General features: G+C 37.9%; 1 protein-coding gene across 1 annotated transcript in view; it reads left to right on the top strand.

Annotated features, from left to right (window-relative positions):
* Positions 1–15857, top strand: part of MAGI2 (membrane associated guanylate kinase, WW and PDZ domain containing 2) — a 307050-nt gene that overhangs the window by 54663 nt on the left and 236530 nt on the right. The window contains exon 4 of the mRNA XM_026067739.1: positions 6053–6266. Coding sequence (XP_025923524.1) covers positions 6053–6266 — 214 coding nt within the window. The remainder of the gene's footprint in view (positions 1–6052; positions 6267–15857) is intronic.

Here is a 15857-nt window from a genome sequence, read left to right as displayed (position 1 = left end):
AGCAGACAACAGTTGAACAATTCTTGTATCCCATGGTTATTGAAAGGAATGGACTGTTTCCTGTGGGGCACAAACTGAAACAGAGGAAGTTCTGTTTGAACATAAGAAAAAACTTTTTTACTGTGAGGGTAACTGAGCACTGGAGCAGGTTGCCCAGAGAGGTTGTGGAGTCTCCATCTTTGCAGATATTCAAAAGCCATTTGGATAGGGTCCTCGGCAACCTGCTGTAGGTGATTCTGCTTGAGCAGGGGGGTTGGACTAGATGATCTCTAAAGGTCCCTTCCAGCCTCAACCATTCTGTGATTCTGTGCAGGACTTGACAAATTACTCATTTAGATACAATCAAGAGCTGCAATATTTTTTCTTCAGAGCTGCTAAACCACTTCATAAATGAATATTTAATAATATTTCCTTTAATTTGTTCTCTGCTGCTGTTGCTTAGGTCATTTGTGTTGATTCTTTTGGAAGAAAATAGTAAGTTTTTAAGCTTTACTGGAAGAATCATCTGAAGCATTAAAATAACAGAACAAAGTGGCATGGTCCTTTTACATGTTTAGATGGCAAATTTCAACTGTTAGACTGTAAATAATAGAAACAGCTTAAAATGCAAGTGACATGTTGGGTGATGGCTCAAATTCTGGGACTATCAAAACATAGCTACCAGTTATTCAAAAAAAAAGTCACCATATTGTCCAAGAGCTGTACAGAGAATATGTCATCTCACACAACTGATATTGGAGTACTATAGAGATCAACTTACAGTATTTAACAGTAGTAGTATTTTTGATATGCACATTATCTTCTCCCCAAAGTTAATTGTATTTCAGATATGCAGTAACTCGCTGGTGCTTTGCTGTTGCCTCTTCTGTCACTTCGCAGGGCACTCACTATTGAGATACTACACTGAATTGCTTTTGGAAACTCGATCATGTAATCTGTTTTGTAGTGAGACAGTGCCTCTAGTAAGCTATTTCATTTGATGTAAAGTCAATTGTTTGTTTTTTTAGTGACAAATATATTTCTGGTCACGTATTATGGTATGGTTTTAGGATCTGTGTACATCAGATGTTATTTGAAGCCAAATATTTATACTCTTGAAATGTGTTACTATATTTCAAACGTTATTTGTATATTTAAGACACTACTAATTTTTAACCATGACTCCTGCTTTTTATCAAATCAAATACTATGTATGAATATATATTAACAGAATGAAAATCAGGAAGGTGAATATCCACTTTAGCTGGAATAAGTGAATGATAGATACATATAACAAAATATATGATATAAAATGACAGCATAGTGCTGCACTCCAAATAACTAATGACTGGAATGTCTATTGTGTTAAATTAAATGTTATTAAATGGCATTAGGCAATTCTGCCTTAATTGGTTGGGTTTTAGTCATCAGGATGGCTCCTCTATTATTACCAAAACAAGTTATTAAAACTAATGATCCAGGAATTAATAAGTCATGAGATTGGCTTTAAAATAATTATGTTTTTAAGTGGTTAAATACATGTCGGCTTCCTGTTTTCCCTCCGTATTTTGATAGCAATCTCTATCTGAGACAAGCTCAGGATATTTCTTCTAATCCTCAAGGCTCATGTTTTCACATTTTCTCAGCCACAATGATGGATGGAATTTGTTAATATATTTATTGAAAGTCAAGCGCTTGACCTCATCTGACCTGTTGAAATTACGATCTTGAGAAAGCTAATACATTTTACAGATCTCATGTTAAAATCCTAAGACACAGCAATGTTGCCATGCCTGTGTACTATCAAACCAGTGGTTGATCATTAGCCATTGTGCATGATGCACCTATGCTACAAATTTAGTTGTTCTACTGCAGGCACACATACCTTGTAGCCTCACGTCTTGCCCTCAGTTTCATCTTTACAGCATCATTCCTGCAGTAAAAATGTGCTCAAGACTGCGGATAGCCTCAGGAATATAGCTGACAGATCTGCCAATGATACTACAGACAGATGAGAACTCCCTTTTGCTTTGCTTCTGCAAAAAAAAAAAAAAANAAAAAAAAAAAAGAAAAGAAAAGAAAAGAAAAGAAAAGAAAAGAAAAGAAAAGAAAAGAAAAGAGAAGAACTTACTGGCAGTAGCATCTTCCTATTCTCATGGGACATGGAGACCACCTATCCACTCTGCTTTGCAGAAACCTTCTACATATTTTAAAATGTTTCCTCTGTCCATCGGTCTTTTCTTCTCAAGACTAAAAAGACCAGTTCTTTGATCTTTCCATGTTTCTGCTAATTTTTGTTGCTGTCTTCTGAACTGTTTCCAATTTCCCTTGAAATGAAGTCCTTGAAACTGGGCACAGTACTTCTGCTGAAACCTTAATGTACATGAAGGTGGAAGGACATGTATTGCATAGGCTTACCCTTCCTACCTATTATGATGTTTGCTTTTTTTTGCAATAATATTATATTTGGCTGAGAGTAATGGTTAGACATCCCTCACACATCCCCATACCTCCATTGCATTTTCAATAGAATTTCTGCCTAGGGAGTTTTTTCCCATCTTGCATTTGCGTAGCTGACTGTGGTGTTTTGCATCAGCCATATGCCATGTACTTTGGAAAGCCAAGGAGATGGGAATTTGGGAGTATTAGATAAGGAAGAGGTGACTTCAGCTCCCCTGAGATCCTACTACTTTGTTGTGGGATTCAACTGAACAAAACTTGCATTTGAGTCTCTTGTTAATTTATTTCTTCCCACATCCAGAGAGATTCACATTTCCCAACAGTGTGCAATACTAGTAATTGCCCAATCACCCATAGCTTGTCACCCATTTAAACAGCACATGAGCTATGTATGGCCGCAGAGGCATTGAGTATCACCCTGGTCTAGACCTGGTCTAGTTTTTTTCCACAGTGTTCTAAAAGGCTGTATGCATCACTGTCTAAAGTCTTTTTTTAACATCAAGATATGTCTACCATTTCTCCCCAAGTAACAACACCTGTTACCCTGTCATGAAAAGAAATAAGATTAGCTTGGCACAATTCCTTCTGGATAAATCTTGACAATTGCTTATCACCTTTGAAGAGCTTACATGTAGGTGGTTTGATTGCTGGTCCCACCGTCCTTCTAGGAATTAAAAATAGATTGAAGGTTCTAGTGAAGTTACAATTCTTTACCCCTCTTTAACAAAAAGATATTATGGCCTAATTGAGCAAATTATTTCAAAGGGAACTTTGGTGCCCAGAATTTAAGAATATGAAACTATCTAAAAACCTAAATCCTAGATACTTTGTTTAAACCAGGACTATGTCTGTCCTTTCTAATCCTCTTTTCTCTAAGAAGTCTCAAAGGTGTAGCCACTACTAACTGTGATTCTGCTTCATTGGTTCCCTCAGTACTCTAGATTTCATTCCATCAGGCTCTGCTGATTGAAAATGGCTACTTTATCTAAATTGTATCTGACCTCTTCTCTGCCCACTCTAATCTGAGTTCTTTACTCCTATTGCTGACGTTAATTATGTTAGTCATTTAATCATAGGTAATCTTTTCAGTAGTGACTGAAGCAAAAAGAGCACTAAATGCCTTGTTTTTTATGCGTCATGTATTATTAGCTTCCCTTCCTTCCCACATTGCGAAATCTGCTTTTGGTCATCTTACTATTACCAACGTACTTATGTAAAGTTTTCTTGTTACTCCTAATGTCCCTGACAGTATCCCATTTTTTAGACTGGCTATTCTTACATGAACATGTTTTTTTCCTGTGTTCATCCTTAGTACTTTAATCTAGTTTTCACCTTTTGTACAATTCTGTATCAAGTAGCAAACCATTGAAAAGTCATGGCTTAATCAAAAAGATCTCTGATTATACTTACCATCTATCTTTTTCATTAGGACAATTTGTGCTTATGCTCTTAGTATTGTTTATTTCATCTTTACCAGTTCGCCTGAACTCCTTTTTCCTTGCCCTTGCTTGCCGTAACATCAAACAGCAAACTTAATAATTCTCTGAGTGTTTTGAAATCTGCTTTTTTGAAGTCCATTGCTGTTAATTTTTTGTTCTTCTTTTTTCTTGCTTTCCTAAGAATCACAAAATCATTTCACTCAAGTTGTCTTCCACCTCCTACACATTCCACACAAATATCTGCATAGTTCTGTGCTCTGGATGCATCCATTAGTTCTTCAAAAAAATGGTCATCTTCTTGAACTTTACTGATAATAAGTAGACTACATTGTGGGCTTCTTTTAAAAGTATATTTTCTCCTTTCCTTTTTTGTGATTATCCACAGACTTTCAATATGTCTGTCCATATAAGAGCAAGTCCATCCATAGCAAGGGTACATACATTCTTAATGATACAAAACCATATATATGTCCTTTATTCCTGACATATCTTTATGAACAAGCTATAGTATTCCCCATCTAGTCTCTGGTATGCCATTAAGTCTAATATTCATTGTCCATATCTTCGTGATTTATATCTGTTGATGAACTTACGGCATCAGCCTCCATATATATATAACTTAAATCCATGCTCACTAGGTCTGAGATTCACCTCCCCTTATTTTAACCAGAAATTGAATATCTAGCCGAAGCAGGACTGAATTCACTTTAACTGACTTCACATGTAGGGTCATTTCTTCCACTTGACTAGGATCCTGCTATAGTCAGTGGAGATTTAATCAATGTATCCAGGTTGTGAATTTGTTTTCACTGCAGTTTAGTTGCAGCCCTACATTTGGCTAAATATAGAGGTCTACCTTTTCAATGAGATCAGTCTTCATTTAAGTGCAGCAGAAAACAAGGATCCAGGGACAGAGGATGAGCGCTTCTGTTGTCCACTGAGGCAACAGGTTTCTGCTCCATTTTTCAAGAAGTAGGTCCTAGTTGGACCATATAATATAGTACTGCTTACAAACACATGCCTAGTAGATCAGTCATCCAAATTTATTCACCTCCAAGGGTGAGGAAATCTCTGTTTCTTTACTAGTACAAGTTCTCTCAAGCATCCTCTCTTTCAGCTAGTACTAGTCAAGAAAAGATTGTGTCTTCTCTACTGTCATATTAGCTGTGTGCATGGAAGCCCTCCTGTGTAATACTTGTTCATGCAGGTGAGCATGTAGAATCCAGGAGTGGAGGCAAGTATTCAACAGTGTGGACAAAAGAGCATTTAGACTGCTAGTGTTGCACATCTGCTTCCTATTTAGAAGAGGTTTTTTTGAGGTACATTTGTGGTTTTGTCTTATGTTTTTGTTCAACTGCCATTTTAATAGCTGTTGATATGTTCTAATACACTTTTTTTAGCTAAGAGTGCCTGGATGGGACTGTGGAAACAAGGAGTGACAGAGGTACTGCTGGAAACCAAAGGGAAACAACCTGATTTCTGATTTTATGGAAAGTAGAATCAGTAAAGAGTGCAAGATCAAGTACTTTAAAAAGGCGTAGGGAAGGAAGGCTCCTTCCTGAATATATTTTGGGACACAGTGAGATGTATAGGAGGTACTTAGCACTGGCTGTGGGAAACTAAGCCTCCCACAGACGATACCAGTAATGAAATCCCAACCACTTTATATACATTGCTATGAGTTGCAAGGTTGTCATATTGATTTCTTTGCCATCTATAGATATAGGAAAAGCAATGAGTGTATATGCTTTCTTAATTGAAAAGGATCTGTTTTCTGTAGTAAAACAGCAGGGTATTTACTTTATGGGTGTATAGTTTGAAAAGCTATGAAGCTATGAGACACAAGACGGTGGTGCTGCTGGATATGAGGCCACCTTCTGCTCAGTGCTAACTGCTGGTCTGGAAGGACTTCTGGGCAGAATGATCTAGAACTCTTTGACTTGCTTCTTAGCTCTTTATTAGTTTGTTGTTTTGGTTTGTTTTTATTGTTTTATTTTCTTTTATTGTGATCCAGATAAAATGCATCATTGGAGGGATCCCTTGTGTAAATCCAACAGATTTTTTCTCTTTATTTTAAGGCTTGCAGTTCATAGTATATTGCTTGGAGATTGCACACAGTAAATCCTCCACTATTTACTTAGATATCCAAAAATTGTAATTTTTTTCTCCTGTAGAATCAAGTGAACATGAAGAGAAAAGTACAGCTGTCTCAGGGGAGGTATCTTCCACCCAACCGTGTCCTGCACCAGGATATACTCAACCTGAAGAAGCGAAGGAGGATATAGATGTAACAAAGCAGACAAAACCTGAAGAGAATGATGATTTGGGCCCGTTGCCTGATAATTGGGAAATGGCTTATACAGAAAAAGGGGAAGTCTACTTTATTGAGTGAGTCTTATTTCTTCTCTTTTTATCAGACATATCATTTTTAACTGGGTGGGGAATTGGTTTGTACACTGGAGTGGAGCATTAGAAAAAGTAGTGATCACGGTCCTCTTCACTAAAGCAGCAGGAATGTTCTGGCTGTCAAGGCTGCTGAGAACTGGTAGCAACCCTACATTATTGACTTACGTTGAAGCATGCTGTTTTTTTAAGAGAGGTAACTGGACTCTGTAGTGCTTTGATGGTAGCAATTAAAGTTGTTGGGTCTTCTATAAAAAGCAAGGCTTTTGTGCTGTTCTGATGTTCATGGGAGATTTGCACGATCGCTGGATTCTTGTTTCCTTATGTGGGCTGAGGGGGAGGGGATTGAGCTTTTAGCCAACTTAAGAGAAGAAAGATAGGAAGCATAAAGCTAGCTATTATGTACTATAGGGAGGCCGTGTGATACCTAGAAATAATAAAAGAAATGAGTGGACAATGAGGAGGATTAATTATGCATAGAACCTTTTTCCTGCTGGTAGTCTATACATTCCTGTTGCTATTGTTGCTAATTAGCAAACTCATTGAGTTAATGGATATGAAAGTTCCTTCTTCTCTAAATGCAGTCACTAATACGCATCACCAGAATAAGAACAGAGGAAATCAGTGAGTTAACATTAGTTCGTGTTCCATAACAAAGAGAAAGAAAAACTCAAAAATCAGTACAACACTACTTAGAGAGAAAGCAGTAACATTTATGTTTGCTTAAAGGAATTGTTGAATAAAGTATAATTAAATGATAAGAAGAATAATGTTTGTGCATATATTTTATCACAAATACTGTCATGCTTCTGAGGTATGCAAGGCTGAAAAGAGCAGAAACTGTTGACACTTAAGTGTCTTTGCTGAAAAAGGCAAAAATATGCTTATTCTAGAAAAAGAATAATCATGGTAACTTTGCCCAAACAAGCAGACAAGAACTGAGATCACCTCAGGGCTACCTCAAACCTCTGTCTCCTTCTTAACCTCACTCCCAAATTTAATTTTTCTGCACATACTGAATGCTCTGCCAGAGAACAGACTGAATTATGTGGCACTTTTATTTTACTTGATGCAACAAAAGCTCTATGATCTGTGAGGTGCATTTTGTTTCAGAGTAGGTTTTTTTGGCACTAACATACCAAGCTGTGATACTGGTAAGTACTACAGCAGGCAATTTAATCAAAAATAAATACATATTTTTTAGTGAAATACAATGAATTCGAATAACCCAGCTGCTCCACAGAGCAGCTACTGCACTCCTCAAATTCCTTTGATATTACGGCTTACTTCCTTCACTGGAAATGCTCTGGTTTACTGTCGTGGTCCTGACAATACTCATGATTCACTTCCATTAAATGAATGTTATGTAAAGCAGAGAAATCAATCAGAGGTACAGACATAGAAGGAATGTTAGAAGGTCTCTTTGCCTTTGGAATTATATTCTTGAATAATCTAATTGCAAAGTAGTGCAATTACAGATCTGTAAAGATACAAGATTATTTACTAGATTCCTGACAAAGTAACAACTCTTTGATCGCTTGAGTTTTCACATTGTACAGTCCTCACAGGGTTAAGTTGGAATGTAGTGCTGTCGGTATGCTGTTAAATTGCCTCTTTGTTTACAAGTCACTTTGGTTAATGGCATAAAGAGACTCCATTTGCTTTCGCAAAAAACAGAAAGATAATAAGACAACAAAAACCTATTTGTCTAGCAACATCTCCCAGAACAGTAGTAAAGATTGTACTAGATTATTAAATAATAGATCAAAACCAAACATTTTTAAAATGTACATCACAATGGGTGAAAAAAAATGTCATACTAGGCAGCATCTTTTTTTACTTTATTTGAGGATCTTGTAAATTGTGCATTTAAATCCTAAGGACTTAAGCAGTAAGTACCCTTGAGTTCCGGGTTGTCACAGGTACACCCAAAAGACATAGATTTCATGACAGCATTGTCATACATTCGCCTCAAACTAACCTTCAAAATTTGTAGGTGAGTTAATTTATCAAAACTCCCATCAGAGGAAGTGTAGCAGACTTACAATGAAAGGAGTGACTTCATAAGAAGAGGGATAACTGTAGACGGTATTATTTATTTGTTAATCACTAATGGCCCAGTTAGCATTTTCTAAAACACACTGGAAGGAATTTCCTCTGCCTCAAGGTCTAGCAAGAGAAAAAAAATTGAGATATCAGATTCACTGGATGACTGAGAGGATGGTTGTATTTTAGAGCATGGATAGATCTCTTTCTTTCTTTCTCTTTTTTGACACAGGTGCATGACACCGTGTTTACTTATGTTAACATTCGCAGACGGAACAAGAAAAGCATCCCTTCTGCTACATAATGCTTACCATTATTTTTTTAGGATGAGCTATTTACATAGATTTCTTGGGCTCCTTCCAGCCTCCCTTACATTTGGATCCAAATTTTCAAATACAGACACCCAAATAGGAGTCCATCTCCTACCTTTACTTTGTTTTAGAATATATGCTAATGAAAGCATGCAATAATTAAAACACAATATATAAATTGAAATAGCACCAAATAAGACTCCAGTTCTGCTCCTAGAGAAATGAGCCTTGTGTTGTCCTAGCAAAGTCAGCAGGCATTCGCTTTGTTGGATCTTGGGCAATCAACGTTTGCTATGTCGGCCCAGTGCATTGTTGAAGTAAATACAAAAGGACCAAAGAGTCTGTAGGTGCATCTGCTATCATGAGCAGTCAGCCTTCAATACTGCTCTCACTCAAGTCAGACAACTCTAAATCAACCTCTATCACATACATCATACATTATAGACAGTCTTATAGAGGTTGTTTACATATTGTATTCTTTACATATAAAATGCAGAATTGGTTTTGCCTTTTCCACTTAAAGGCAGCAGAGCTCTCTGGAAGGGGAGTGGGGAGAGTAAAAGACCATAAACTGAGAAGAACTACAGTTCATCAAGCTGAGTTACAAGTAATCCTTAATGAATAGTCTCAAGAAAAGTACATAGTCCATGGAAGAAGCTGTTTAACTCTACACTGATCAAAAGCACATCTGGTTTATTTTGCTTACCCTACATTAACAATTGTTTTGTTAGTGAAGAAAAGTCTAGCATAGACTTAAACCTTTGTAATGCATATATAAGAGATTATCTTTTTTGACTTGTGGTGATTTTTAGGAGAGTTTGGCCACATGAGGCTTAACAAACATCTTGCCAATACATTTCACAGATACTCAGTCTCTTCCTAGGTTAACACCTACTTCCCTGGGCTTATAGTCACCATCATTTTTTGGACCTGTTGCAATATCCTTCTAGCTGTTAAAACTGCTTTTTTTAAAAGAGCACCATAAAAAACTACCAAATAGCTATAAAATAGGCCTCTGCCAAGGACTCTCCTCCTCACAATAAAAAATGCCCATTAAGTTTTTGAGTATAGCTGGTGTTGTTACCTGAAAAGTAGTAGAGCTACAAATTGGAAAAGTAAAATCCTGACCCAGTTTTTTTCTGAGAATATTGCCACTGACTTCAATGGGATCAGTATTTCTTCTTAGGAGTTTTTAAGGTAGGAGAGTCTTTTGATTGCAGGAACAAAATGTTTACCCAGACATCATGCTTATCTCAAGAATTTCAATATATTTAGCTGTTCCTGTTTGCTTCATCAGTTCACCATCAAAAAGCAGGATATACTAGTTAAGCCTGGCTACACCATTAAATTTGATAACTATATCTTTCATACAAGAAGATACTAAAAGTACTAAAGTGGAAATACACCCTTCTACCTGTTCAAGATTATTTCTATATCCTGAAATAATTACCCAACCTCTTATGAGCTAGCTTGGTATTTTGGGAAGTATGTTACATTATCAGTGTATCACTGTGTAATATTGAAATTTGCCACATTTTAGTTATGTGGTTATTTCTGCTACCACAGCAAATAAGACAAACCTTCCAAGGACTTTTTTCGCCTGCTGTTTTAATGTTCACTTCTGGTGGGATTCCTCTTCTTTGGAGAACAAACCATCTTTTATCAGTATTTGACTTTATCTTCTGGACAATTCTGAATCATCAGGGTCTTGTGAATTTGACCCTAGGTGTCTGTAATTTTTGTGCCACATTTATATGCTGTATTGAATTAGTTAGTTTTGGTCTGGCATAACAACGATCATATCTCTTAGGCTTTTTTGACCTCAGCTTGACATACAGTGGGACAGGCACCTTTGGTTTATTTCTCCTGAGACCAGTTCCTTGCCTCATGACAAATTTATTTTGAATGCGGGGAAGGTGGAACTGGAAAGAATTTGGGGAATGCTGAAATTTTTCTTCTCTTATCTTCTAATGTTGTAAAGACATTCTCAATCTGTGCTAGTGGTATATATTTCCTTGCTCTCAGTTACTGTTTTTATCTATACTGACATCCAAGTCGAACTGCCAGCTCAATTCCCATTGTCTTTCCTCAGTTTCTTATTTCTTGTCTTCCCCCAAAGGTCTCTGCTGCTCTGCTCTGCTCTGCTGTGCAGAACTCCTCTTCAAACACCTTTCTTCTAAAGTTTGCAGTGGTGTCATAATTTTTCTGCTTCTTTATATTTAATGAACTAGAAGATTCAGCTCACCTTGCTTGCCATCTAACATTAGATATCTAGTATAACCAGCTGCCAAGACTCCTGTGGTCAATGGAGAGAGATAATTACCTCCAGAGGCTCATTCATCCTGTCCTAAGATAAGGACAGAATTCAATTGCCTAAATGTTGATGCTTCTGCTAGTAAAGATGCGCTAGGATATCCAAGGGTACATCTACAGTAGCATGTAAGTTTAGATAATGTGTCCACTTATGAAGCAAATCTTCTGGTTGTCTCCACTCACCATTCCTTGTTTCACATCTCAGAGTACATGAACTGGATTCCTTTCAAATGAAACTAAAAAGAAAGTTGATCCCCAGGAATGCACTTCATGGACTCCAGCCCCTAATAGGGATTCAGTCCATGGGAACAGATTTAAGTTAAAGTCATTTTAGATCTGTTCTAACCTAAATCATGTCCATATCTACATTAGCAATAGTAGTAGACTGTAGAGTGAAGCAGTTGGTGCTGATGATCCAGCATCCACATCCACTAGCTCTTTTCAGATGACATGGACTTCATGCCTGTGAGTTGCTGAAGTGCATTATATGAGCTCTTACAGTACATCTTCTGGTTGAAACTCAAGTAAAAGAAGTCCAACTTACAAGTTGACTTACAGGTCAACTTGTAAGTTGACTTACAAGACTTAAATGAAGATAACTGGGAGTTTTACCTGAAAAATGCCCTCCTGATCTGAGCCAAAACACTAATGTAGATGTACTAATAGCCCAAGACATCTGCATGGATCTGGAAGATATGACACAGAACCTATCAAAACCTATCTCTCCCTTCTGGAGTGGCAGCTGGAGGGCATTTGGGAGACTCTGTAGCACCTGAAATGGCACTAAGTGCATATGGTTAGGCCCTCAGTCCCACCCTAAGATGGTAAGATAAATTATTCTCTATAGGTGCCTCTCCCTTGAACACAGAGGAATCCTACACAATTAGCTGCATAATTTCTAGATGGCTGAAATCACATGAGATGACGCCCATTCTTTGTGAACAAAGGTTGTTTTCCAAAACTGATGTTATCTAAAATCTAATTTAGGCAGAATTTAACTGCCTGAGTCAAAGACAGTGACTTAAACAGCAGAAATTGCGCAAGTCTGGGAGGCCTTAGGCATTTATATATTCCTCAAAAAGTCTTATATATGCATCTTCATCTCCTGTGAATGCCTAGAGGCACCACCACTGTGTTTGGGTCGAGTACCTAAGTGCTTATCTACTGCCCAAGTCCATCTGGGGTTCACAGGCTACGCATCCCCAAACCTGTGTCCCTTAAGGACAGTGTACTCCGGGCACACCTAACACAGACCGACAGCATGAAGTTCAACACAAACTAGCAGTCATAGGTACTTTCATTCAAATCATAGCCAGAGGAGGTGTCCCTTTGTATCTGTCGCTGTATGTGTTCAAGGAAGTTCGGGTTGCAGCCAACAAAGGATGAATTGCAAAATTGCCATTTTGATGCTCTGTTTTCCTTTCACTGTCTCCCTACACATAAATTACTTGAAATCATTATTGTGCTATCTGTGCATATCTACAAATCTAAGGCATACAAAAAGGAGGGAGGAGTAAGCATTTTAAAAGTCAGGTGGCCTAGAGTGCACTTTATTTTTCATGTCTCATGCACTATCCTTTGCTCAAGCTGTTATATTGAAGACCATCTTGAATGTAATGTATTCACAATAAAAACCCAAACAAACCCATATGTGCTGTCCCCAAATACCCTGAAGCAGCACACTGGTAAGTACCCATTTTGTAATGCCTTTCACAATAACATGCAAATTACATACCTTGCAAGAGTTACAATTTATAATAGGTTTTCAGTGTTTTCAAAAGACATTAAGGCTATTACTGTTTCCGTATTCTCTTCAAAAATGTTTCTGGAGATTGTCTGAGGTCTTTGTTGGTACAAGAAACTTCACTTGTTAAAGTGCTTTAAACTGACAGATTGCTAACACAAATCCATCAAATAAAATCTTAAGGAAAATAGTATACTGTCTAACAAATAATTATAAAAGCAAGGCAATACATTGTTAAATAAGAAAGGCCAGACTCCCAGCATTTTTGGATTCTTAAAGGTGTCGATGAGTATCTAGTCAGATTTTCAGAAAGGCTCTGGTTCCTAGCTCCAATGGTGTTAATGGGGAATTGGGACATAAACAGTCTCTGCCAGGTCTCAGATGCAGAGCTACAAAGAGAAGCTGGAGAAGAATGGGCAATTTTGCCAGACTCTCTAGGAAGTATTCTGAACTTTCTTTCACTCTATTTAAACCAGATGAAAAATGTGTTCATGTATGTTTAGAATTGTGTATAATTAATATGGGAGAACACTGATTATAGTATGCTGTTTCTGCTGGGTGCAAATACTTGGTAAAGGTGATTTAAGTTAACTCTGCAATGATTATTTTAGTGACTTTTGGCTGCAATAGTAAGCTCAGCTGCTTTACCGGGCGACTTTTATTTTGTGTTTTAGGCATTATTTTGCAAATTTAGTTAAGGCCTACAAGCTGTATCTATCTTGTATATCAGGTAATAATTTAGAATGAATTTCAAAAATGTTATGCTATGCCTGTGCTCCACCTGAACGGAGCAAAACAAAGGGGATCCTTCCTTGACTGCTTACAAGATTTCAAAACTAAGAACTTGCTCTTGATTTTAAGATGGAATTTAAGGTATGCATGGTTGGTTTGTCAGCATCTGCTTTTTAGCTCAGTCTTCCTAGCTAGCAATCACGATCAGAGAAATTGTGTAAGGATGGATTGTCTAAACCTGTCCTTTAATGATGAGGTATGGTTACTGCTGAGTAATGAAACAGTAGCCAGCAGAAAATGCTAGTGGAACTACAGCTGTATTTCTCGCAGAACGCTTTTATTGCATCACTTCACTCTCATTCAGTCAGTGACAACCGCTCTGACTGCCTGTTTGTGCATTTATTCCACAACTGCCTCTGCAATTCATTCATAACTAATCTGTAAATCCCCAACCCCTTTTTCCTCTAGTCTGTCAATGAAACTCCCCAAATGGCCACAGATGATTAAACATAGTCGTAATGCAGGCAGGTTATGCACTGTATATTTTGCAGGGTTCTTAATTAGTAAAAAGTATTAACATGTGCAGAGCTCATGCAGCAGATATGCATTAATGTTACTTTTGCCGTTTGTATTAGTTTGGCCATTTTAGTGTTCCCTCTGTCTTCTTTCCCATTGCTAAACTTACATATCAAGTCTTCTTTGGAATTAGATTAAAAACTGTTTAGACCTAGATTCTGTTTCCCTTTAGCTTCTACAGATTCTAGTCTGCTGCAGAACTGGAAAGTGAATAGGCAGAGCCCTGGGACTCCAGAGAACTGGTGTCTTTAGCATTACCAGAGCATAGTCTATAGGAAGAGCAGCATCTCTCCAAAATCCACAACTTGAAAGCTGCCACAAGGGAGGCTGGAAGAGTACCCTGCCAGCTAAACCTCAGAAGTAGACATGCATACCAAACTACAACACTATAATGTAGGGCAGCTTATTTCCCTCTTTTCCTGAGAGCAGTACAATGGCAATCATGTCTGTCATTGTAGGAGTGTGTGTAGGTTGTGTACCTGGTTGCTAAGACAATGCAAAGAACCAGTACTATGTAGTACTAAGGGGACACTCACAGTCATATAGAAAAGTTAGAAGACAGGTGAGGTTGTTTCTGCTTTCTTTTAAATAGGGTAGGTCTTCTCGGCAGGAAAAGGATTTATACCCTGTGCTGAAGCACTTGTCTAGAAGAATTTAAAGTCCCACTGCAAGAGATACCATAGCTGTTTTATACACATGATAAAGTAGAGAGGCAGGGCAAGGGAGCAGGCATGGAGAAGGATCAGGAGGATATGGATGGTTTTCAAAAGATATTTTGCTCCATCAGTTATCTGTTATAGATAAAAGTTCTTGTGGATGAATCCTGCTTTTACGAAGTAGCTGAATAGGTTTAAGAGGTGGTAACTAGCTAGAGGAATAAAAGAAGAGGAAAGCGGGTGCCACAAGAGTGGATTTACATGAGATACTGTCTTCACTCTCTGACATTTTGCAGCAGACTGGAGGATCATTCTCATGTTGGAAAAGCTTTTGACTTTTTTATTTGTTTATGGTTTTGTTTAGAATGGCCAGAGTGCACAAAATTAGAAGACATCAGTCCTACTGCCTTTATGAAAGCCACATTTATGCTGAAGGGAAGCGTAACTGTTGCTTGTTGTTTCTCTTGATTTGAACAAGGGCCTTGAAGGACGCAATCCAACTAATACAGGTTTAAACAGTCATACTGAATTGGGCAGATTTTCAGCTTGTCACCTGCCTCTGTAGTGGCCTGAAAACTCATTTCCAGCCTATTCTAGAAATGTTGCCATAGGGGAATTTTCAGGACTTGTGAATTGGTCTGTTCTGCTGTTGCTTGGTCTTGTGAGAAGACAACCAGCCAGCTAGATTGCAACAGAGTTGGCTTCTGCTGCTGGCTCTGCCACTGGCTTTGTCTGATGATTGTGGACAGGCACTTGATGACTCTGTGTCTCAGTTCTCCCATCTTTAAAACAGGGATGTTGATTCTTACTTTCTTTGTAAAATGCTTTGAGACCCACTGTATATCAGACCAGGCATTATGAATAGTAGTAGTAGATAGTATTCTTTTAAAGCCATGGTAAACTATCTGTGGATCTGACTTATTCCTTGCTACTAGTGGGTGTCCCTAAAATTATTTGGAATTAGTAGCTAGGAGACAGTAGCAATTGTACAAGACATGTCCATATTACAGTCAGAGATGTGACTGCAGCTTGCACAAATATGTCCAAGCTAGCTTTAAGCTCTGACACTGCTAAACGGGTACCCACGGTAGTATGGAGCTCAGTGTGTGCCGCAAGCTGCACCCAAGTAGCTCAGTATATGCTCGAATGATTAGCCCACGCTGAGCTCCATACTGCTGCAATGACATTGTTGCCAGTA

Source organism: Apteryx rowi, unplaced genomic scaffold, assembly GCF_003343035.1.
Source record: "Apteryx rowi isolate R43461 unplaced genomic scaffold, aptRow1 scaffold_261, whole genome shotgun sequence".
Classification (NCBI taxonomy): domain Eukaryota; kingdom Metazoa; phylum Chordata; class Aves; order Apterygiformes; family Apterygidae; genus Apteryx; species Apteryx rowi.
This window is presented reverse-complemented; position numbering and strand designations above follow the sequence as displayed.